The 26,477-nt window shown below is 39.6% G+C and overlaps 1 protein-coding gene across 1 annotated transcript; it reads right to left on the bottom strand.

Moving 5' to 3' along the window:
- Window positions 1-702: 702 nt before the first annotated feature.
- On the bottom strand, window positions 703-23,421 carry robo4 (roundabout guidance receptor 4). Its single transcript, XM_022745967.1, has 19 exons — window positions 23,290-23,421; window positions 21,155-21,481; window positions 19,143-19,300; window positions 17,115-17,235; window positions 16,761-16,899; window positions 15,881-16,008; window positions 13,388-13,503; window positions 13,067-13,298; window positions 12,812-12,933; window positions 12,450-12,621; window positions 12,091-12,288; window positions 11,901-11,943; window positions 9,892-10,004; window positions 8,580-8,906; window positions 8,267-8,371; window positions 7,994-8,141; window positions 5,166-5,417; window positions 4,649-4,998; window positions 703-1,948 (listed from the first exon to the last, which is right to left on the bottom strand). The coding sequence occupies exons 1-19, from the start codon at window positions 23,336-23,338 to the stop codon at window positions 1,767-1,769; spliced, it is 3,282 nt and encodes a 1,093-aa protein (XP_022601688.1). The 5' UTR covers window positions 23,339-23,421; the 3' UTR covers window positions 703-1,766.
- Window positions 23,422-26,477: the final 3,056 nt, after the last annotated feature.

Below are 26,477 nucleotides of genomic sequence, written 5' to 3' on the forward strand. Positions count from 1 at the left end.
AAAGGAGCGTGCTGTGCTTTGCAGCTGCATGACAAACGCTCATCCTCAACACAAAGTCATTGTGGAAATCATATTAGATTTACTGTAAGAGTATCTGCTGGGCTGCACGGCTTTTCCTCCTTAATACTCCTACAACTCAGGCAAGGTTTGATTATACTGTCAAATCAAGTGTGTGCAAATGTTTTAAACAGGGAAAAACAATATGAAATCTTAGGTTTCCCTTGGAAAGAAATATACACAGAGTTAAAAATTACACTCATCCTGTTTTTTTGTCAAAACAAAAACATAGATTAAGGTTTAATTATTCTCTCCAATGGGTTTGTAATTAGCAGCCACTATCAGGTACTGCTGCATTGTTTGCCTTGGTTAGTCAAGCTAAACAGATGAGGTCTAAACATCACCTTCATGCTCTGCATAGCCATTAAGAACAGCAGGGGTCAATTAAAATCCAGCCCACAGGACACAGAGAGGGGCAGTGTGTGTAATTTAAAGATACTTCACTTCCTTCACTTCACTTCCTCTCGCAGCACAATGAAAAAACCCCCTACGAGAAACTGCAGATACATCCCGCAGGGTGAATGTTTACTTACAGCATCTGAACAGTGTGTGAAGGTGTTTTTAACATCAAAAGCAGCAAGTGGAGTTTTTTTTTCTTTTTTTCTATAAATGTCACAAGGCTTTTATTTCACAGCTCAGCTAAGGACACATGTCACATGTGAGGCCCTTGCAAAATGTAAAATTTACCTTCAATCAACACAAAGATTTTATTCAAAACTATAAAACACATCTGTAATCTAATGTGTACAAAAATGCAATTTCTTACAAAATGTAAAATTGATGCTAATACCATTAGTGAATTTATATATATAAAGCAAGCATGCAAAGACTAAGCTATGCATACAACACTTATACATTGTATTCTCACTAAAATTCAAGTTATTTAAAGGTAAAGCCCTAAATTAGTTCAAATACATGTGAACAAACTAACGTTTTCTACTTCTACTATTCTGAACTACAGCATGTTTTGTTTCAAACATTGTGTAACATTAAAAAGTGGACAGGCAAAAATAATCTTATAATATAAAAGAAATCCCAGAATGTAAATTCAATCCCCAAAGGAAAAAGGAAGATGGTTTATGATCTGGAATGTGTTTAAAATTCTTTAAATAACATCTGTTGAATATGCTGCATATTTACATGTGATCAGTAAATCAGTCTGTACAAAAATCACTATGCTACAGTGTGTTTGGTAGAAATAATAAAATCCTACAACAAACATATGAGAAGAAGAAACAAACATGTGCTGTGAGGAAAACTCTGCACTGTTTCTTCTGCCTAATGACTCCTTTCTCACTGTCTCACTGCATCCTGTCTTTGTGTCTTTCTGGCCTTTTCAAATCACACTGGGTGAGAGCATCCTGAGGGAACCATCTCATTATCCACTTCTCTAATGAGAAGGAAAAAAAAAAACTTTTAGCAACTCAATGGAAGTTATTTGAAGGATGCAAAATAGTAGCTGGACTGCCCTGAGGTAAACTGGGGAAAGTATTTCAGACAGCAGATGTGCAGAGATGTAGCAGAGGTGTCCCACACATCAAGGAATGAGCTCCAATTATATTTCAAGTCCAGATATTTATCTGCACTTTCATGATCAATAAATGTTGCAGCATACTGTTCGTGTCTTGCACTTCGGGCACTGCTGTGAGGTGCTTCTGAGGTTCTCCAGATCCAGTTGTGGTGTGTCTGTGTTATCCTAGCAGAGGTCTTTAAGTGTTAAAGGGTTTGGTGTTTCGGCCAGGATAGTGGGCTCTATACTGTGCCTCCATTTCCTCCACCCAGGCCATACTCCAGTCCCACGCAGGAACGGGCTCCAGCTCCCCGAACGAGTCGCCTTCCGCACGAAATGACGGATACAAGGCACTGAGGGGGGAGGCCGGCGGAGAGAAGTCTAAACACAGGAGAGGACAACATGTTGACATGAATTTCAATATCGAGCAGGGAAATTATGTTAAAACAGAAACTCTTTTTTTTCCCCTTTGGAGAAGGTAACAGAGTAAGTAAACATTTCAAGACCTCTGAGGGGCACCTTTCACGCTGATTCTCTGGGGAAAAGCAAAATTTAGTAGCTTCTTTGAAGCAGCTGTCTGTCACTGAAAATAAAACTCTTCTCATATATTCGAGGCACCAAAACAAACAGTGTCATCTTACATCAGCAGCTCTCTGGATTCTGAAGTTACCGGCACATTTCAAAGACCTCAGAAAATGTGGTTGTCCAGGAATAATAATAGTTTATTCTAAGCTAAAGGGTTCACGTTAAAGAGGCCCTGTTGATTAATGTGAGAATGTGAAAAATAGTTAAACCCTATCTTTTGTTTTTGGTAAATGTAAAAGTGGATATTTCTTTTACATTTCATTTCATTTACATACATTTCTCAACTGCTCACAGGGCAACTTCAATAAGAGTCTTCTATTATTCTATTCTATTCTAGAATATTAAGGGATGTATGGATCCTGATTAAAAATAATATATATTTTTTATTAATTCCCTCATGTCAAGGCCTCACATGTTCTCACATGAACAAATGGCCTCATCCCTGTTTGATGCATATGATTCTCTGAAAACTGCTCACAGCTCCAGATCAGCAAGTTGCCAATGATTCAAGGTTTTAGACTTATCAAACTTTAATGTCAGCCACTGTGAGACTGAATTATCAACAGCAGAGAAAACACGCAGGGGGTTTTTGCACGGTGAATTGCTGTATGGGTGAAAAATAGCTGAGGTAGACGACAGCCAAAAGCGAGAGTTTGGCAAATGGAAAAACGCTGAATGGTGCCTGTCGGGGAGAGCAGGGTGACTGATGACGTGACAAAGTGGGAAGGATGACTCATCTGGAGGTTCGATTTACTGAAAGGCCCTAAGTAACTGGCTGCTTCCACCTTGGATATTAGACTGAATGTCTTTGTTCCTTGAAGCAACAGACACATGCACAATCACTAATGCACAATGATGCAAAACCTACTCAGACATGTACATGCAGACACTCTTAGTTGAACATCTACACACATGCTAGAGAGGAGTATGCGACCTCCAAACCAGGACTAACCTCGCTTTTTCTTTAGAATCATGAAAATGACAAGAACACACACACAACTAACTTGTCTCGTGTGTTTCATGTTTCTGTTTGACAGATTTCCTGTTTCCCATCAGTCTGCCTACAGGGCTGTGTGTCGTGTTACCAGTTGGGATCGTACTTAGACAGAGGGCGACATCTAGTGGAGGAGTGCCATAAACACAAAGGGACAGCATCCTCTATCTGAGGAGCTTCACGCTGCAAGGTGTCTAGCTTTTTTCTTACAACAGTGGCTCCCGGGTTGCAGGTTAGAATAGGTGTGGTTTTAAATACTAAAAGCTATTTAGAGACTGTGTGGACTAGAACCTACAAAAACCCTCATTCTCCTTTACAATACTTCACTCCATGTTTAAAATCAGAAGGGCAAACTCATTAGTGTAAAATATGCAATAATTAACACGAGTGTATATGATGGAATAGTGGCATTAGAATGTGCCAAATGCCTCCGAATGTGGGCCTCCACTAGCTGGCTGCTCCATACCCTTGTGGAAAGCCTTGATAGAAGCAGAAAAAAACATGCCACACTTGATGAAATTGTGTTTTTTTTTCAGACTTTCCTCTAATCTTTGTATTTTTCCCCCATGATTCATTAAATAATCTTGCCTCTAAAAAATGTAAAGAAGTTGTAAAGAAATGATAAAAAAAAATCTAAATCATTATGTAAACTCCTCATAACTGGTAGACATATGCAACCAGTGACAAGAGTTACAAGTTGATTTGTTTCAAGGTGTCACAGGCCAAAAAGATTGTCAAACACTGTCTTCAAGAAGAAGTCAGATACTATTCTATAGTTTTCTTATCGTTAACAAATCCCATGTGCAGAACAAAAACAGCACTCAATTAACTAACAAGTGTGTGTGTGTGTGTATCTGAGGCCTGACATATCTAATTCCTCTGTGCCATTCTTGTCCGAAAGCTCTCACAAACACACCAATTAGCCACACTGTTACTGGGTATTCCTTCATTACGATGCGTATGACCACCGTACTTTATTTTTAGTCAGTACACCATCGTGCAGACAATAATATGGGCTGTAGGATGGTGTCCAGTTCAAGAGTCTAAGAATAGATGGTGTTGTGTGTTTACTATCAATCCCCCTGATGCAAATTGTTTTGGCAATATATAAAAACAATATTAGTACAAAAAATACAATAGTATATTTGTGTTATATATCAGATTATCCACCTTCAGCATTACTCACTCAAACACTCTCATTTTTACCAGAATATCCCACATTACAGCTACGTGAACCGCTCCTGTTTATAGCTTGCACAATCAGCCGTTTAATCACTACATACATGTTGAATGCATAGATGGACAAGAGAGGGGAGGGATTATGTTGCAGGAGTAGTTTGAGTATTGATTTGGACTGTCAGGATGCACCACAGTTTTCCTCCAGCTAAACAAAAACAGGACTGGAGATCCTTTATTCAAAACATCACTATTTTTTTCTAAATGTAGAAATATCTAATTTATCTGATTTGCCATGGGCATTGACAGATTCCTCCTCTGCTTACCTGACAAAGAGGCTCCACTCATACTCTCTGTTGCCACAGCCAGCAAGCGGGCAAAGTTGGCACTGTCGTTAGTGTAACAACTGTCCACTGAGCTGATGAGGCTGGTGCGGGTGCTGGCCATGTTGCCGTCCGTGACTGTGCTCCAGGTGTTCCACAGCGAGCTGTCCCATTCGCTGTAGCAGGAGGAAGGTGTGCTCTGCAGGCGGGCGCGTCGCAAGCTAATTGGTGGAGCTTCCGGCTCATCGGTGGCAGGGTCATCCTCCAGATGAGTGGAGCGCACTGGCCCACAGATGTAGCCCAGGGTGGGGGAGAAGGGGAGCGACAGGGAGGGACGCTGCTCAGGAAGGACACTGCTGACAGAGAGCGATGGCATGGTCAGCTGTTGAATTAATGTTAACATCTACACTATGTTGTAAATGTTAACATTGACTGTTTCATCTAAAATATAAGATATTTTCTGCAAAGTTGTGTAGGGGTCTTGGCCAGCAAACACAGTAAAAGCTGCACCATCATTTACCTGAATCTCTCTGGTTTAGGGCTCAGCTCCAGATACTGGGTGGCTTCCTGTGCTGTCAGTGTGCCATCATGTTCATCATCCAGTGACATGGAATATGATGCAGTAGACAGGTGGCTATAGGAGGGGCAGCTGTTGTTGTTGTTGTTGTTGTTGTTGTTATTGGTGGGTCCTGGTGGCCCATGGTGGCCTGATGCAGCAGACACCGACTGGAGAGAGCCCATGTCCACTGTAAGCCTTGTGGAACGACTGGAGCTGAGGAAAATCCAAGAGCAATATGTAGGAATGTTTGTTGTCTTATCTTTTTTCCTTAAATTATGACAACCACGCTAACACACAGGCAAATATGAAAAGAACTTGTTTTTTTGTTTTTTTTGTCTATGGGTAGATGTCTTTAAATGAGAAGCAGCCATTTAGCTTAGCTTAGCATAAAGACTGGGAACAGGGAGAAACAGCTAGCCTGTCTCTGTCCAAACGAAACAAAATTCAGTAACAAGTGCTGCATAACTGTCAAAGTGCTGCTGCCTCAAAGACAGTATTGTAGCCTGTTTGCTGACATACGATTGTATCTTGTTTGTTTAATCCATACACAAACATAAATGCAAAAACAAGTTGAGGTTTCATGCAGGGTTGCATGCTGGACAATACAGCATTTCTTGGCAGCACAGTGATTTCCTGGAGTTTTGTTGTTGTGGTGACATTGCCAAGTAACCAGCAGTTTTTATTACCTTTGGACAGAGCCGGGCTCTCTGTTGCACTTTGCTTCCTGTCTCAATGCTAAGCTAAGCTACTTCCCTGATGGTTTAAACGGACTCACAAGGTGAAAACAATACCAACCACACACTGTCAACACACTCTTCCATCTTTGTGTATGTGGACTTCCTGGCACCATTTGCTTTGTGGTTTCTCATTTCCCCAGTTAGTACCCTGTAACAGCAGCCTTCAAGTAATCGTCAGCCAATAAATGAAATTTCTATAGCGATGACATTCTCTTTTGTTGGGAGACAGCAACTAGCCTTGTGTCTATTTTCCTGTCTTGGGTGTTTCCACTCAAGTGTGGCCATTCCCTGGGCCTTTCAGCAGGACAAAAACATACTGAGTGGAAGGAAGTTTAGGTCATCTCCTCCAAATGATGCACTGCAGGGACTGCACAAGAGGATGTACAGCAGGAAAGTCTTGTTTAATAAGTGTTGTTTTTGAAATATGGCTTTAGAGTACTGTGCCATGTTTTTTCTGTTTGTATCAGGGCTTTCCACAAGGATATATGGAGTAGCCAGCCAGTGGGAAAAAAGCTAATGGGGGCGTCTATTCCATCATATACACTAATCTTAATTATTGCACTCAATGAGTTAGCTTTCCCCATTATTATTATTATATTATATATTATATTATTATTATTATTATTATTGTAAAGGAGGATTATGATTCTGTGGTGCAGTGGTTAGCACTGCTAGAATGACTCATGAATGAATGAAAAAAAGAATTATGACTTTTGAGTGTTTTGGCTGTAAATAGCTATTCATATTTAAACCCACGCCTATTCTTGACTGATGAGAATATTTATTCATGGTTCTAATGTTGCCCTGTCTGGTTCCTCTACCTGCTCAAAAGGGATCAAAAGAACGACAGGGCATCAGTTCTAAAACTTCACAGCAATTAAAATTAAAACGAATTCAAAACTTTATTAAGGAATGTTTTCATTCTAACAATGTTGATGAACTGACTGTTGATTTCCACTACACTAGCTTCCTTTTAGGCTCTCCCTTAACTTCTTTCCTGATATACTCCACGCCTACTGGCAGTGAGCAGGTCTGATTTGAGAATGAGAATTTGTTACACACAAAGCAGGAGGAAATTACTCAGTAACGTTAACATTTTCCTCATACGACACAGGCCTGTCATTGTGACAATATGGCCTATTTTAGTGTGTTTGCAATGTGTCTTAGAGATGGCTCTGCTCTAAAAAGCGCACTGTAAATAAAAGTAATTCATTCATTTGTTCATTCATGAAGCCTGTAAACGCCTGCGTGGTGTATATGGAAGCACAAATGGGCCTTTTACTGCACAGTCATCAAGCTGCTGCCACCAACGTTTTCCAAAGTATCCCGTCTAATGAGGATGTTGCCTGTCTGTGCAATCAATGCAGTTCTTGGGTGTTTTGTCATCAATTATTTTGCGAATAACTCTACTCTACTCTACTCCGCAGGACACAACGTCTCAGCCGAGCTTGCACACACAGACACACACTCATACAGCGTGTGGTGGTGGGAATGATACAGACAGACACGTTTCTCTTTCATCATCATCATCTGTTTTGAAGCTGAGGCTAGCGGTTGTAAAATGTACACACAGAAAATCACAACTTGTTAATTTAAACTACAATCAAAAATGTATATAATAATGTAGCTGGCTGGACTTATATGAGTAGTCGGTGCTTATGGAAAGCTCTGGTTCAGTCATTTTCATGTGTTAGAGTTACACTCAACTGCACTGGAGTGAACTGAATAGAAAGTGTAGTGTCAACCTGTGGGAACATATGGTATTCCATATATGAAAGGCTTGTAGGAGATGTAATGCCACTTGAAGGCTTATTGGAGGCCCTCCACTCATTGCGAACAGTTTCTGTGAACAGCTAAATATACGTACACGCGAAGGTCCAACTTGGCCCTCTTCACAAAAATCTGATTTGTCCTGATGCCTATGTGCTACAGTCTTCCATTATACTGCTTCTTCATCTGACCTGCATGAGGCTTGCACGGAAGTTAGTGCTGCAGCTGCAACGTCTCTTCTCCGCTCTCTACTACCCAGTCAGAGATGTGTGTTTATCTTACCCTTCATCTGAGGTCAGGCTGTGTGTGTCTGTGGTGTTGTCTATTGGCATCGGTGGAGGTGGGGGCAGCATGTCCACTAGGTGCACTGACGCAGAGTAATGCAGCAAGCGAGGACAGCCAGCAACTTTCCCACACTCTGGATGTCCACCTGAACGGACACGTTGTAATGAAATAAATCATAGTTACTAAAAATAGGTAACCAGCTATTAACAACGAAAAACACCATTGGTGTAATGTTGGTGTAATAGTGTTAACGTATAGATTTCGTCATACCATGTCGGCCTGATGGTATGTGACTGAGTCTCTGTTTGTAGACACTGGATGGACAAGCATGGTTTCTGGTTGGCACTATGGGGACGCTGTTCACTGCATGCAACTCTGGGAGGAAATGAATGAGGTAGTTTAGTGCTGATGGACACATTATCCAATACTCTGTGTTGACACTTTCCAGCCAAAGCTGTGTTATTGTCTGCATTCAGATGATTATACTACATGCTAAAATAATGTATCAGGAGTTGGGGTAACATGGTGTGCACATATAAACAAAGAGAGGACATCATATTCTCAACTATCAACCACTATTCACCTTGTTTACTGTGGTTTTTTTCCCATGACTCCCTCAGCACACCCATCTTGGGTTGGGGGCGTATGGCCTGTTTCCATGGCAGCATCTCATGGCTCCCGTAGGGTGAGGACTTTGCGACAGGCTGAGTGAAAATCTGGATGGTCTCAGCTCCTTGCTGATGTGGTGGACCATGAGGCATTTTAGGGCGATGCCTAGGACTGTTAAAGGTCTTGAGGCCATTACCCATCAGGTCCACATAAAAAGTGCCATAGACGCCGCAGCTGTCGGTCACAATGGGGACAGCTGAGTCCAAACAGCTGGGGTCCTTCTTGGATGAGACTGGGAGGCCTAATGAAACACAGAGGAGTAGGTACAGACACTGTACAGTTGCAGCACATATTTATGGTACTGAGCTTTACTGTCCTGATTTATAAGTAAGAAATGAAAGGTAAGTGTCTCCATCAGAAGTGATGAAATAGGGCGACAAACTGAACTGTTCTCCCCTTTAAACATGGATATCAGTTCATTTATGATCCACTGTTGCCTTTTACTTCTGGTCCTCTTTGTGTTCACACAGACTCATTACAAACAAACCAACAGCTACAAACATAAAGTCAATGGACTGAAAGGTAACTGGTCGATTGGAGAGATTTGGTGACGTCAACCTGCATCAACAGCTCCACCATGTAGACATCAAATTCTGGAGACTGACAGAAATTGAAACTGCACATTACTATTACAAAGTGTCACAAAGATTTCACACACGTACTGATTATGATCATTAAGCCAACAGGTTAAATGGACCATGAATATTGTACATTGACTCACTTTTTATTGAGGGACTGGTTAAGAGTCTTACCAGGGCTACCAAACGTTATATATGTTTTACATACAGTACATCAGGTGAGGATGTGTGGTTGATCTGTTTGCTTTCATACCACATATCGCCCACACCACAGTCCCATTGGAAGTGGACTGAGACCACCTGAGAAGGAAAGTCTCTGCTATGAGGGACAAAAAACCGCATAAGCATAAATAAACAAACAAACAATTACATTTTTAGATTAATGTATTTATTTACGCTTATGTCATTTTTTTGTCCTTCATACTTTTGGGTCCAACTCATCAGAGATTTCACACCAGCCTAAACAAACTAAATGAAATAGCCAAGCACACCAAACAGGTTAGGTGTGAAAGCACCTAAAGAGCCTCCTACCAATGTCTAACCAACAGCTGGATAGATTAGCATTTATATCAAGTTTGTCATGTATGTGAAGTGTTAGAGCACCAATTTAACACTATTCATCTGTGCCAATTTGCCACCAATACTCACTGGTGCTCCTGATCCCTGGATGTTTCTGACCTTGGGCCCACAAATCCTGATACTTCTGGCTGAAAGCAGGTCTCCAGCCTCCAGAGATCCAAGGGGAGTCTGGAGCTGCCATCCTTTAGAGGAGGTAGAACATGTCAAGCCAAAAGGAAGTAAAAGGTGTAAACAAAATTCAAGTACAGAAGAAGTTTTATAAAGCTTTAATACTGTCACCAGTAAAAACACTTTTATGAATTTTATTATTATCCGTATGTCATTCAATGTAGTCGTGGGTGACATGGCCAGAGTCTTCTATCAGGATATATGTAATTTTATATGACAGTAAAAATATATATGATACAGTAATTGTTCAGTAAAATAAATTGAGAAAAAGGTTTAAAATAACTGTACCATACTGTCCACATGACAGCAGTCACACCCCTTTTAGTGGCAAGGAGTGAACTGGAAGGACTATAAATAATAACTTCTCTAATAATAACTTTTCTCATTTTAAGGAAAATAAAAACTGTAATACATGACAGAGAGCTGTTGAACAATATGTATCTTAATATAAAGTGCTTAATCTTAGAAAAATGAAATAAAGAGTGTAGCTTGTTTCCCTTCTTGTTTTTTGTTCACTACATTTCACTTCTTAACGGCCTCGACCATTTTCATAATAAACAATCTCGACACAGCTTAACAACTGAACAGCTTTGACACCTCCTTTTGTTTTCCTTCCCTCTTATATCCCACTCCTCTACTTTCCCATTTATTTCTTTATTGAGACAAGAGACTATTGTCTCGTTTCATCTGTCCCTGTCTGTGTATCTTGCTCACTGACTCCAGTTGCAATGATTTGCGTAGTATCATCACATAACCAGTGCTATATAGGCTAGAAAAGCTGTGGCGTTTAAAATAGAGCTACTCCCTCAAAATTTAATTTTACTCTCATTAATATATAGGTTATAGGTCTGGGTCCAGATAAGACAATGTCTAGGTCTGGGGTCTGAGTCCAGACCGAGTCCATCTATTAGTGACCTCGGCACTAAGTTATAGGTACCATGGTGGAAACAGTAATGTTAGATCTCTACTGGCAGACACATTTCTACTGTTGCATGGTGTATACCATCATATCTTCTAACCCTAATTCAAACTGATTTAAAACTACACAGACTATAGCTGCGTTTCCACTGCAGGAACTTTCCCCAGGAACCAGGAACCTTTTGAGGAACTACGCAAATTTCCACCGCAGGAACCAGGGTCTATATTTAGTTCTGGGGTAATTGATCGATCCCCAAAAAAGTCCCTGGTCGAGGGGTAGTACTTTCCAAAGGTTCGGGAACTTTGGGGGGTGTGGGCTGCAGTGCTGAACATTTCTGACTGGTCAGTACTCGCTGCAGTTTATTTCACCCACGATGTTTAAAAGTCCGCAATGAGCGCACAAACACATTTTCCACACCGTGAAGCAGGTCCGGGAGAAGGTACTGAAACAGGACTTCAACAGCCGGGGACCACAACAGCCGGAGTGGCTCGGGTTGCCACCAGTCACGTATAATACGGGATCGTCCTGTATTTGAAAATAAAATGCTGCGTCCTGTATTGAATATATACGGGATTTGTTATTGTTTATTACGCAATATTTGTCCCGTACTTTCGTTCATGTTATGTCCTTAAAGTGCTGTGAATAATGTAATGTCAAGTAATAATTTTGCATAATCTTCCCGCATAATCTTTAGGCCGCGATGTAAACGCAGGCAACACTGGGCCACAGCAACATTTTAGTTCCTGAAGAAAAGTACCAGGAACTAAAATGTTCCGGCTAATGACTTCTGCATCACTTTAGCTTAAGGAAGTCTTAAGTTGGCATGAGATCAAAACAACTTTTGTACCAGAGGTGTCAGATTTTACTTAACAACTATCATAAACCCACATTTGGTGTTGGCAGTTTTTTTTTTTTTTCCTATGACTTTTGTCATTTTTTACATTGTAGAATATTTATAATCACCAAGCTTTGCTAGTTTTTTCCATTTTACCTGTGCTTAATAATGAGATCTTCACTGGCCAGTCTGCGCAAACCTATGAAAAAAAAAACAAAAAAACAACAACTAAACATATAGAAAAGCTCATTTGTACTCTTAACACTTGATGTCATTCAAGTGCAGTGGAGATTTTCAGATACATCTTTTTTATAATGAGCATTTTTTAATAGAATATAACACACACCTTTCGCCTTGCCATGTCCTGGTATCAGGTGGCCTGTCCTGCTGTGGCGTCTGAAGAGGCAGACAGCTGCAACCATCAGAACACACCAAAGGAGGGCGCCAATGCTGCCGATCAAAACTGGGTCCTGAAGCAGGGCCAAGAACTGGGACAGATCTCGTCTCTGGCTGTCTGACTCAGGGAGACCACCCACCTGTGGGTCTGAGAAGCAAACAGGAAGAGGTTTTAATCAGTTATGAACTCATGATAACCTCTCCTCTTTAGTGTAGTTAATACTAATAGAGGATACTGATTTCATTTTGTGCTCTATCCTGATACAGAGATTAACCACAAAGATTTTCCTGAAGTGTCCTTTTGCTTACTGATGACAAATCCATGTGGGTCACTCAGCATTCCTACTCCAGCCCCGTTGACAGCAGCTATGGTGAGCCAGTATCGTTTTCCTGGTTTGAGAGTAGAGATATCGAGGCTGTGTTGGCCACTATCCACCGTCCAGTTCTGGTACTGCTGCTCCTCAGACTCCACACACCAGACCTGAGTGGAGAAACAGTTTGTATGATTACTCATTAATGTTTTTAATTAAGTTCTGCAGCTGTCTGTCACAGTATATTGAGGACATAATAATAATGGGATGTTTTCTCAGAGTGGTTCCAGATGTAGCTTTCAGGAGGTGATACTAAATCTGAGTGTAGAGTCAGAAGCTGTAAAACAGTGCTGGTATTACCTGGTAACCCTGGATGATACCATTGTGGGTTTCATGAGGAGGAGGCTCCCAGCTCATGTGGACGGTGTTATTAAGATCATGGCTCACTGTTATGGACACAGCCAATGGAGAGGCACTGGGAACTGTATAAGAAAGTTACAGGTTACTATCATCTCCAAGTCGTGGTTGGTAATGTATACTTGTGTCCTTTAAAACACTTTTAAGTATTAAAAAGCTACAGAAAAGACACAAATACTATCAAATGTCATTTCTCACCTGTCTCTGGAACTCTGAGATGCCGGGTGTTGCTCTCCCTTCCATACAAGCTGCTGCCGTAGGGACGGACTTTGAACTCATACTTGTAGCCTCTCTTTAAAGGGCCCACCTGAGTCTGGAAGCTGGGCAGTGTCACCTTTTTTGCTACCCAATCCGAGCTGGCAGGCAGCAGGGAGCGATAGAGAACCTCAAAGCCATCAAGGTAATGTGGCTGGGATGGGAGGAACTGGAGCTGGTCAGAAAGCGAAAACAACATGAATCACACACCTGAAATATTCACACTTTCTCTGAAACGCTCTGGAACAAACAGCATTCTTGTACCTTCCATTGTACATGGGATATGTTGGACCCTGGGGCTGTGATGGTGACATTTTCCAGAGCCACTCGCAGGGCTGACAGCTCTTTGTGAAGGTCTTTCTGGGTAGTGCTGACGGCCTCTGGAAAGACAAGAGTTTTATTTCACCTTATTTTTTAAATCTATTTTAAACATGGACACATGGGACAAGCTTTTTTTTAAAACAAACGAAAGAAAAAATAATCACCAAAATATCATTTTGAACAATATTTTACATTTTCTCTAAAAAGGCTTTAAGTTATGTGTCTATTTTCTCAATTTATGTGGTTCTGTAATTAAGATAATGTATTCAGCAGCTATGTATATGCAGTACAGGGACCTGTTGTGAAACCCACTGAAAATTATTTAGACATGGTAGAGTCATATACCAGCAGTAAGGGAGATGGTCGGCAGGAATCTTTTCACTTTTATTCACTTAATGTAGAAGTAATATCTTACAGGTGAACTCACTATTGACCAAAGAAGTCTATGAGGCTATCTTTTGCCTTTTATTAATAGAGTTGGAGGTATAAACGGCTCCTTCCTAAGAACCGAAATCTCAGAGGATCTCAGCTGCTTTCACCTGGGCCAATGACCTCTCAGTCCACAGCCAAGATGCTTCCCAATCAATTATAACAGCAAATACAGTATTACCTAATTATCAAAGCAAAAAATGAGCCTCTCTCTAATCAAAGTAATCAAATTGACCGACAAGAGGAAACTCCAAAACATGCCATATTATAGTGTATGTAGTGTGTGTACAGTGTACTGCTGTGGCCTATGCTTTATCACAGAAGTTCCAAACCTTAGGGTCATGAACAAGTAATGGGTCTCTGAACATTTGCTACCGGACTGTAAGGAAACAATATGAATCTAAGAAACAGCTGAATAATACTTATTACATAACTTTATAGGCAGCTATAGGCTATTTTTGCTGTAATTACCTTGAACTTAGCACAGTCTGCACTGCTCTTTTCCTCATCACTCCTTCTAATGCCCCCGACAACAATGTACTGAGCTTGTCTTTGGCACAAGAAAATGATGGCTAGGGACCCCCATCTAGATCTATCTATAGGGGGGATACCAATGCAGCAAGTTAGGAAAATTAAACTACTTGGCGTCATAATCAATGACCGCTTGACATGGTCAGACCATATTAATGCAATTGTTGCAAAAATGGGGAATCAGGTGACACAAGGATTTGTTCCCTCACATCTAGGGTACTGCATGGATATGTAGTCAAAGCGCAGCTACCAAGGATATCAAAAATCTCCAGCTTGCACAAAATAGGGCCACAAGACCAGCTCTTTACTGCTCGTTTAAAACTAAAGTCACTAACATGCACCACAGTCTGTCATGGTTGACTGTTGAGGCTAAATTCACATACAGCCTTCTCACATTTGTCCGTAATGTAATTGTAGAAAGAAAATCTGACTTCTCTAGAGAACAATTAGTACAGACAGACAGATCGGTCGCACAATCACCAAATTAGATAGGTCAGAGCTTCCAAAGCCAAAATCAAATCAACTTAAAAACTGCCAGTTACAGAGCCTCCAGCCAGTGGAACCCACTACCAACACATATAAAAAAAAAAAAAATCAGAAGCAAATACCTGTTTAAAAAAATCACTCAAATAGAAACTGATGAAAGAGACCACACCACAGGAATGATACCACCTGCCAAGATGTTTGTTTTAACCCTCAGCATTAGATTAGATTGTTTAAATTCTGTACACGTATTGTTTAAGTTATCTGATATGTTGAGTATTTTGTTTAAACTGACAGGCTGTTTGTGTATGAATAATTTTATGTGGACCCCAAGAAGATTAGCAACTGTTTTAGCAGAAACAAATGGGATCCTAAAAAATAAAGAATAGTGATCTAAAATTAAAGTACAGTAAGTTGTGCCCATGAACCATTACGGTGACACTTGACATCTGGCTAGGCCCAATGTCAGCTAATAAACACATAAAATGTCACTGTAAGTACTGTAAAGTAAAGTACCCAGTCTGTCTTTACCCCCTTTCAGCTTTCATCATCAGTGCCTTGAGTCAGTGTGAGGACACGACCTGAGTGCCGCTGAGACGTCTGGCTACATATTTTTATTCACAGTGAAACACAGACCAAGTGACATTACATCTCAGTTTCTGTCAAGTTTTGTTTTTTTATGCTCACTCTCGTGAGGTCTTATTTCTCCCTCTTTCTCTCATATTAAGGCTTATTTGTGTGTTGGGAGGATAAATCATTTGATAAATCATTTGTGACCCAAAACGTGAATTAATTAATTTGTGAGCAGGCAAGTGAACCTGCACACAGATAAATCAGACCCCCTGTTTGTTTGAATTGATGGTGTTTTTATAGAAGAATTAAGCTTAGCACTCAGTCTCAGTTGGCCAGCCTGCAATGAAATTTTTAACTGAAAAATTATCTGTGGTGCAAAAGAATGATTGTGAATCTCTGCTTTCTCAGACTCCATCTTACCTTCAACTAGTAGTTGTGCACTGGCAGTGACCACACCTACATCATTGACAGCAGTGCAGGTGTACTTCCCAGCATCCTGGGCTGTCACATAGTGGATCTGGAGAGTCTGGTCTGGGTTTACAAGATACCTGTATGTAAATATAGAGCAGTAAATGGCAAAAATAAATCTGTCAGAAAATAAGTGACATTTAGATTTGGCAGCCATTTAATTGGTTTCATTTTCAAACCAGAATGTCAGGAAAGAAATAAACCCTGAGGAGCTGAAGCAAAATATATAATATGTATGTATAGCAGTATGAAATGGGATGTACTATTACAGACTGCACTTATGAGCGTATAATTTGTCATCTTATTGTGTACTTGGCTGTATATCTGAATGCATATTTAGATAAATTTAAATATACACTCTTGTGTATTTGAATGCATATTTAAATATAAGCTCTGATTGATGTTTATATACATATCTGAATGTATATTTAAATCACTGTACTCTAAATTAACTTATATTTAAATGACAGAAATTTTGTATCTCTCCTGTTAATATTTCTTTTTATTATTTCTTTTATTTTCTGTACTCAGATCTCACTTAAATTAGATCTTGATCTCAATGTGATTTCCTGATTAAATAAAGTTAATATTGTATATATACTGTAAGTGTACATTCAACCTGATGTTTCAGCAGTTAGTTAGAACAGCTGCCACTTACAAGTTATACTGGTGGTAAAAACCAGAAAGGTTTATGTTGAACCGCAATTTGCAATTTCAGTTTCATTGTGGGAAACATTAAGAAATCAGGTGGCAACAATGTGAAAATCATCATTGTTCAGGTACTACTCTATGAATGGAGTCGGTATGTCTGTGTTTTGTCATAATAAAGTACCTGCCGTTGGGCAGTGGCCCTTGCTCTCTGCTCCAGACCACAGAAGGTGGAGGGTCACCTTTAGCTTGGCAGTAGAACTGGGCAGACTCCCCCATTCTCACCGACACATTTTCTGGCTTCAGCACCAGAAGAGGCTTGGCTGCAGTAAGAAGAGAGAAGAGGAACTCAGTACTGAGCTTTACTGTATGGCACCTGGGTGTAGTTTATTTTGTAGAGGTTGTGATCTTTTCTTGTCAAGGTAAAAAAAAAAACAAAAAAAAAAACAACCTGTATAATGTATTTCCGAATATGGGGCTATATTCAAAGCTGGTGCTGTTAAAGCAGTTATAATTTGATTTGGTAATGTTGTCTCACCCAGCACAGACAGCCGAGCCGCTCTGCTCTCTCTCACCCCCACAGTGTTACTGGCCACACACACATAAGCACCAGAGTGGTTCTTCTCTGCAGGAGCGATGATAAGCTTTCCACTCAGCTCCTACAGCACAGCAGCAGAGTGCAGAAAACACACAGGACGCACAGTTCACAGTTACAATGCAACAACTTCACATGTGATGTGTGTAGGTATGTCTTTGAGCATAAGATAAGATTTCCAAGCAGGTGCTGCATATGATCTTCTGCTGTTGCTCTGTACAGTATGAACTCCTGTATACCTCATTGTTAAGAATAACCTGACAGAAAAAACAGCTCTGTGATGGATTTGAAAGAATCATGCTCTCATGTCTTTATCAGTTTTAGAGGGACACTTTGTTTAAAGACTAAATAAAGAGTTTGAATAGAAATAATCATGTAGCCCCATTCGGACTCAGTTAATTCCTCTAATGGAGGTGGGGTTATCAGTGATTTTAGAAATGTTTTTCTGTGAACAAGCTGCTCTTCTTGTCATTTCAACATCCTGGTATTTCAAAGTGAATTTCAAGACTTTTTTTTTCCGCACAATGAGATGCTTTCTTTTTTTTGTCTTCCATAAAATCAGTGTGGAATTTCACTTGTCTGAAGGTTGACTGATGTTTTTTTAATGTTTTTACTAATCTGATAGATGGAAATATGCTATAACCAACATACAGGGCTATTTAGGAAACAGCATGATGACAGAATAAATTGAAGCCATCAGGCGAGCGACACCCCATAAAAGCTCATTAAATTGTCTGCTGTAATCTCAGCTACAGGATTTAGACTATATTTGGCTAATTGTCACCATTAAAAGTAAATTAAAAGCCAAATTAGCTTGTAGCAGTTCATGTTTGCAGTGTACCCATGGATGTAGACGCCACTCAATTACTTTAATATTGATGAAAACTTAAGCATGTGATGAATCTCATAAGTTCATAAGTGTCTTTTCTCTAAGATTTTAAATGCAGATTAGACGATATCTATTCATGATGGACATCGGATAATGATGAACTCGTATCATGCTTATCATGTTCGAGTTCAGATTTTAGTTATCACTCTGAGAAGGAGCACAACTTTTGACTCAAATTCACCTTAAGCAAAATCTTCGCCTTCCCTTCAACTCTCCAGCGCTCTGGCATTTGCCTTTCTCTTTTGGCTTTGTCCTGCTGAATGTCCATGTCTATTACAGACCGTCTGCAACTATGAGCTATTGATTTGATTCCCGACCTCCCCCTGTAATGTTTAATCTTTCTGAGTGAGGCTAAATCCAATCTAATTACTTTATTCATATCTTTAGAGTGACATAAATGTATGTATCCTTCACATTACTAATGTCAGTGTTTACTTTGTGCTAACTTTCCATTGGCCGTTCATCATATTGTCACTAAACTCTAACAAAAGACTCAATAGCTCTTTTCTGTAAAGGAAGACGTAACATAGCTGGCTTCATTTATCTGCTAAGTGAAGTGTCCTTCAGAGGTATAAGTTACATAAATGTTTTATTCAGACATGACAGGACATAGGTGCAGTTAGTTGAAAAGTAATAATATGAAGGTAGAAGAGTGTTTTCTGTTTTCTATGCATCACTGAAGGATAGTGATGGATAATGACCATCGCTGAGCGTGAGGAACACTAAAAGTTTCTCAACAATGTCATTAAATCTAAGATAATTCTGCTGCCTTTTTTATAAGGGACGCTTGTTTAATTTTTATTTCCTCACACACTGTATGTAAAGCGTTTTGGTCGATATTCATAATTTGAAAATATAGAGGCGTGCTGCTCTGATCATTAATTGTGTTTGTATGATGCTTTCTTTCATAAGAATATCATGTTGGAAGTGTCTGACTGACTGACTGCCCCAACTTGTATTTCAAAGTCATTGGGCACCTACTCAGAGTCCAACATGCAAAATTATTAATTACTACTTCAACATTATGTTATTTTTTATTAATAAATAAAAAATCATCACATGCATGTCTGAAAGGGCCTTACAGTGTAGTGGTGGTCGCTGCTGTTGATGGGCAGGCCATCTTTCTTCCAGATGATGTTAGGTTCGGGGTGTCCCACTGGGGGGCCACAGTTTAAGAAAGCCACCTCCCCCTCTCCCACCTCCACATCACTCGGCTGCACGCTGAACTCGTCCTGCAACACTACAACAACTCAGAGTCAACTCAAGAGCCATGGCAACAATGTACTGTACTGTACTGGGGAACTTTGACAAAACATTTCTGATCAGTCGGCCGTCTAATCATCATCTGGGTGAAGAGGAATAAAATACATTAAAACGTCATATCATCATATATTCATTCATCGTTCTGTGCCTATTAATCCACCATTTTATGTTTCCATCAAAACCAATCTTAAAGCAATAACAACAGGAGAAATCCTTCATGAGACTTGTCCACTGTCACGTGATGCCCTCTTTGCTCCTGTCCTTTCATGTCAAATCAATAATAAATCCTTTTCCAAAAACCTAAATCAAAAGTCCCAATTTACACATTTCTAACAATACACCAGTAAGCACGCATGCAGCAGCTCACAACTGCCACATCCCTGACCAAACATCACCGTGATTGAGTGGGCTCTACTAATTACCAGCTACAAAGGCAGGCAGTAAACCAGCCTATAAAGCAAGTTAACCATCGTTTAATTGGCACGGTTTTTTCTACTAAAGATGACAGCAAACACTACATTTAATTAGAGCTGCAACTAATGATTATTTTTATTATCCACTGATCTATTGATTTTTTTTTTTCAAACATTGATTGATTGTCTTGTCTGTAAAATGTTAGCAAAGTGTGAAAACTGCCCAGTACATGTCCCCAGAGCCTGAGATAACATCCTGACATGTCTTCTTTTGACCTTCTACTATCTGATTGATTTTTCTGTCGACCTACTAATCGATAGATCCATTGATTGTTTCAGGTCTACTTAAAATCATTTTTTCCTAAACCATTCATGATGGAAATGATGTTTCAATACACGATCAGTGACAGAAGCTCATTTTCTGCTGTTACTGTCTCTTTCTGTGCCAAAGCACGTAGACTTCATTTCAACTTTTCAACATGGCCTCTGTGATCACTGCAGCTTTCAGCTCTGTGTCCTGTAAAGACTAAAAGACAAGCAGCAGCTGCTGCGTGTCGACTGCTTCACTGGTATACAGAGAAGTAAATAATGAGGGTCTGAGGTCAATTAGTACCACAGTTTGACTCCGTCCTGTCCAGCAAACATTGACATTGTACCTCCTCTGTCACTGTCATTTTCATCAGCACTCTGAATACACATGTGTGTGTGTGGGGGGCTTTGCCTTCATCTCCCCATCCCACTCCTCTAAAAAGGTTTAGAGGATTCAACTTTTCAATAAGTGTAGGGGTTGAAGGAAATAGCTACAGGTGACCTGCTCCGCAAAAATCACATATGTTTGTCTTCTATCATTTAGCTCTTCAAATTAAACCTGGAGTTTAAAGTAATGACTTGATTGACAGTAAACCTCTTTATGCAAGTGATATATTTTTAGAACTGAGTATTAAACATATCTGCACAATATTCTTAATATTTTGGCTGAATAGGGCTGGAAGACAATACTGGTGGTAAACCAGGGTAAAACACAAATGGGACTCCGTGTTCGTCAGATGACTCTTCCGATCATTTCTGGGAGAAACCACCAGTTTTACATCAGTGATGGTATGGGATACTGATGGCAACACCAGACTTAAAAGTGAAATCTTTAGACTTCAGAACAGTCTTGTATACACTCACACTGTATGTATACAACGACTCACTAGGAAGATCTCTTGGACATTTTGCACGGACATCCCTTTATTAGTTTGGTGAAATCTTTATTTTGTTTGATTGATTGATTTTTCTACTTTTCACAACCGTGAAAATGATGCTGAGTGTAAACTGTTCCTTATTTATAAGGAAAGATGATCAGTTGATGTTGGAACAAAACTAAGTTCTGAATAATAAGCCCAGCATTATACCCACACATGCGTCCGTCTTACCTGCGATATACAGCGATGCATTACGACTGGTTGCCTTCCCTGCACTGTTCCTGGCCACACAGGTGTAGATACCCTCATGTGACTGACCTCGCCTGCCCCCTTCAACGCTCAAGAAGAAGAGGCTGCCCTCTGACAAAACCATGGTCTGCCACTGCCCGTCACCATTTGCTGCTTCCAGTGGTTGCCCGTTGTGCAGCCACTCGATTGTCGGCTTTGGGCTGCCATCCGCCCGGCAGGAGAGCGAGGTGGGATTCCCAACTTTCACCACCACGTCAGAGGGGTGGTGGACGATACGGGGCGGCGTGTCCTCTGCATGTACTCTGGTACCTGAGGAGGAAAAAGAGCGAGTGACAAACTGCATAATGTGGCTCTATTTAATCAGATTAAGAAAAGCCAAAGAAGCTAACCAATTCTTAAAGGTGCTGATTTGATCCTCACACTTTCTCCTAACAGCATGATTATTATATGATCACAAAAATATTATGGATGTATTTATCCCAAAGGTTCTGCATTGCACATGTTTGATTATTTATGTTTGATATTAAGATATTAATGTATACAATATATACACAGATACCACCTTGGCGTTCATTTAACTGGCAACAGAACACACAAAACAAACAAGTTTAAACCTTGCTACCAACAAACAATGCCTATTTGCAGCCAGCAGCAGTGGAATGCCATTGTTTGAACTTCCCATGGAGTTGGATGACCACACTAAAGGAAACGGGGAGACTGCGGTCAGCTTCCTGATAGGAGAGGAGGCTTGAGGGTCTCAGGAACATCAACCACAACAAAAGCAGACTGGAACTCCCCCATCAACAGCACATCCGCAGCAGAACAAAAGACACTCTTCGAGAGGAATTTTACCCCTGACTTTTTTGACTCTTTTGGAAAGTAAATATTTTCTAAATTGAAGACAATTTTAGAAATAAAGTTATTACCACATGTCAAAAAGGCCACCATGTTTAACAAGATTTGAGAGAAGTAGTTCAACTCTCACATTTTTGCTTCTTCTTCATAAAGTCTTAAACTATGTGTTGCGTGGTGCCTGAGTAATTCACAATCAAACACAGCCAAATCCTTACAAAATAAAAAACAGAGGCAGAAAAAAAAAAGATTGCCAAAATATCAAGAGTCTGGAGATATTCATGAGCTGCAAACATTAAGAATCATATTAGAAAGGTTGAATTTGAATTAAATATAATCCTGATCTGACCACATATTTTTGGCTGTCTTAAATGGGCATGTACCATGTGGTTCTTGAGCTGGTCATTCATTCACTATAGCCGGAAATGCCCTCAAATTACAGCCAACAATAGCCTGTTTAACCTCATTGTCACTTTGTCTCATCACAATCTGAGTAAAATGAGGCTGTAGACAAAACATCAGTGCATCACGATTCAAATATTTGTAGTCATTAGTGCATTCTTACAAGCTTTTTCTCAGGGGGAAGCCTGTGATTAGGATGCTTCTCACCCTCCAGAAATCAATGAAATGACAATATGTCTCAAAGAATTTAGATACAGAAAGTATTCAAACATGTGTCGGGAAACGAGCTGTGCTGCAACCAAACAACACACCTCAAGCTTAAGCCACCTGCCCCACGTGTTGGGAAGTGCCACACCTGCTGGAGTGTCCCAGAGCAAGACACTGAGACACTGTGAGCTGGAAGGATTTATTGATTAGTTGATCAACAAAAAATTCATTGGATAACAAAGACTAAGTTATAACAGATAACTAAGTGATTAAGTCATATTTAAGCAAAATGCCAAAAATTCACCGGTCAGAGATTCTCAAATGTGAATATTTCCTCGATGTTAAATCTTCCACAGTGAATGTCTCTGGGTACTGAACGGTTGGACAGACAAAACAAGCATCTGAATATGTCAACTTGGACTCAGATATTTCAGTATCTTAATTCAACCAATTAATCAAGAAATCAATCAGCAGCTGTTAGTTGAAGCCCCAGTTGTTGGAGGAAAATAAAATCAGATTTTACGCATATAGTGCACTTTAAGTATGATATTATTCTAACTGGACCTTCAGGAGAAATACTGTAGGTCACAGTTTGTTTGACATATTTGAAAAGTAACATTAGTCAACATATGAATGGTTCAGAAACTCAAACTCACCTGACAGAACAACTCCAAACACCGACAATATGAAAACACCTCTGTTCATCCTTAACAGCGAACTGTCATCGAGACAGACTTTCCAAGCTAGCTGATGAATAACTTTAATTAGGCTAACTACGTAGCTAAAAGTATGATGAGAAATTTAACTGCCTTTGTCTCTAATTGTTTTTTTTTTGTTTTTTTTGTTAAAAGGGCAACTTTACTTGACAAACTCCTGCCCCATAATTTAACTCGCCGCCAGTTTCAGTCGTCCTGTCGTGTGAACACACCAATGTCAAAGTAGCTCAGTGACATGTAGCTTCCTCTCAAATGAGTTTTCAAAATAAGACTCATCTTGACAAAAGTACATTCCAGTCTGCACATAGTTATTACAATATAAATCCAGTTATTTGATTTTAACCTCATATTCTATATGGTTTTGTCACACTACACTCCAAAATAGGTTTTAGTTTTATTCTTTTATTTGCGAAAACGTGTCAAAATTGTAATTTGAAGACCATTCGACAATTTTCCGGCATTCTTCTGGCTTTCTGTCAGAGACTTGACAGACGCAGTGGCAAAAGGCGACATGATGACTTGTATTAATGAACTTAATCAATTTCGCTGTATTCAAATTTTCATCTATCTACCTGTCTTGTCTATCTGTCTGTCTAAAACTTGTGTTACTGAAACCATATTGAGCAGAAGCTAAATTTATTCTAAACATGTTCAATTTCACCGCTCGTCTGGACTAATTCCCAGGTTTTCTGGGGCTTGTAAGAAATCACTGTGGGACGACTAATTGAAGTTCAGTAGTCAATATAGACCATCAACCACAGAAAGCTTATAAAAAGCTGTCAGGTTTTTCGCACACTGAAATATCACTAGGGAGGGTCCATGGCAGCCAAGGACACTGCTGGGTAATGAATAAGTAACTATCTTTAATAAAAAAAAAGAAAAAGAGGATGGGACAGCGGAAAGTAATAAATAAATGGGATGATAAATTAATATAAAAGTGGCGATGTTTATTTTTTTTATTGGAGTTACATGTGTTGGGGAAAAGTTTCTTTTATCAGTCCAATAAGCAATCGAGCTGCTAATCTTAGAAGGCTCATGTCGTCTCCCCTCACTTGACTGTATTGCTAAAAACACCTCAAAAGACAATAAAAGTGAATAAAAAAATATTGACAATACTGTTATTTTCTGGCCACAGCGAAATCATCTGCTCTTCCATCTCGACTGTTTTTTGTTTCTTGTTTTAAATTTGATTTCACAATTTGTGGCAGCAGCTCTGTCAACACTGCCATGAGACAGGAAGTTCAGAGTCTCCCTTGTTTCCAAACAATGGAAGGAAATTATGTATCTCTCACTCATGCAGTGACTTCTCAAAGTATTTCAACTGTTCAACCGTCTGAATTGCACACACATTTACTTGAACTCTGTTGATACAAATATTGGCTTTGTGTCCCAATTCCATACAACAAACTCATTTAAAGAAGGTAAGAGTATAGTGCACACACATACACACACACACACACACACACACACACATGCTAGATTGTGGATTGCGGTGCATAGTGCCACATTTCAAGACTTTGGATAAATAGATACAAACTCCGCTGAAAAACTTTTGTAAAAATCCTTTTTTGATACTTTCTCTTGCTGATGTTTACTGTAATTAGTGGCTTTCTGAAGCGGAACTTCCACTGACATATGACAGTGTAACTTATATCCACTCTGTTTACTATGATGTGATGGTATAAAGTATAAATTTACTGTAATTTAGCTTGAATGTAACTTTAAGAAGGAAAAAAAAATTCCCCCTATGGTGTGTTACTGCCAAGTTCTATCACAGCAAAGGAAGGGCAGTCTAGAAATAAGTGAACTACCACGAGTTCATTCCTTCCAATGGCTCACATAAATAAAGTATTGTTTAGTGAACTGCTCATTGTGAGGCTCAGAAAGACCATGGCTAGGTGATGGATGTTTATATTGATCCAACAACTTGGGCTTGATGGCCCCGGCATCAGCCAGCTTTCAGTCTGCAACAAAAGCTTTAGAGGGGATGAAGGATGAGTCCCGGCTAAACACAACTCATGGGAATGGTGCTGGGCTGAGATGTGGTGAGGAAGGGAACCTCTTTCAGGCTGTGGACCAAAGGTCAGGAGAAGTGAAGGAATGGGCGAAGAGGGCGGGGTGGAATAAGAAAAAGAAAGAATGTGTCAGTCTGGAATTTGATAAAAAGTGACTTCAGAGTAAATTCTGGGTGTAATTCAAGTGTGTTTGGTAAATGAATCAATCCCTGTGGACATGAATTACTGCTTTGAGCTTGTTTAAACAAAAATGCATTGTGTATTCTAACTTATTGCACTTCTATATTAGTGAATTATATCACATATATTAGTTAGTGGCTTAACTTAATTGCAGGTTTTTCTTCTGACATGCTGTCATTGCATTCCATCAGATTCAAATTCTAATAAATTGGTTGTTACTCATTACATTGTCTTTTGCAAATAAACCTTTACAAGGACATTTAAAAAGTTTCAGCAGCTGTGAAACCTTTTACACAACACATTTTTCATTTGTCTTAAAATACTGACTTTCCTCAGCAACAGTTTAACCGCAATGTAGCATTTGGCCTTTTTAACAGCTCAAAAATCAGACTTAACAAATAACTTTTCCTAATTATATGACAACTTCTTATAAGCATGATTCTAGACTGATGAGATGTTTCAGAAATCTGCAACAGGAAATGACACTGTTTGGAGTCGTACGGAGCCCAGCTGTTAAACACAGTTAAATACAATTGATGTTTATATCTGTGAGCAGTAATGACAGCACTACCCCTCCTAAATCCTATATCAGATTTCCAAGTTATAAGGTTTTTTTTAACTGGGAGTTTAACATGTTCTCACTGCTCAAAAGTTTTAGTAACATACAGTAACATAATACAAGACAAACATATCTTTATTTGGTGTAATAACAATACCTTATGGTCATTATTACTGTATTTTGTCGCTTTCATCCAAACAACTCAGTTTCAGGCAAAGGGAAGAGTTCCTACTTTTCAACATCTATGGTTTTAATAAAACCAGAGAAGAAGAAAAGTAAATATTTCAACAATTTCAAAAGTTAATTAGTCAGTTGCAATTACTATTATATTTCTTTACAGAGCCTTCAGTGGGGTGTGTGGGAAACCAAACAAT

This window comes from Seriola dumerili, unplaced genomic scaffold (genome assembly GCF_002260705.1).
Source record: "Seriola dumerili isolate Sdu_G_001 unplaced genomic scaffold, Sdu_1.0 BDQW01000091.1, whole genome shotgun sequence".
In the NCBI taxonomy this organism is placed as follows: Eukaryota; Metazoa; Chordata; class Actinopteri; order Carangiformes; family Carangidae; genus Seriola; species Seriola dumerili.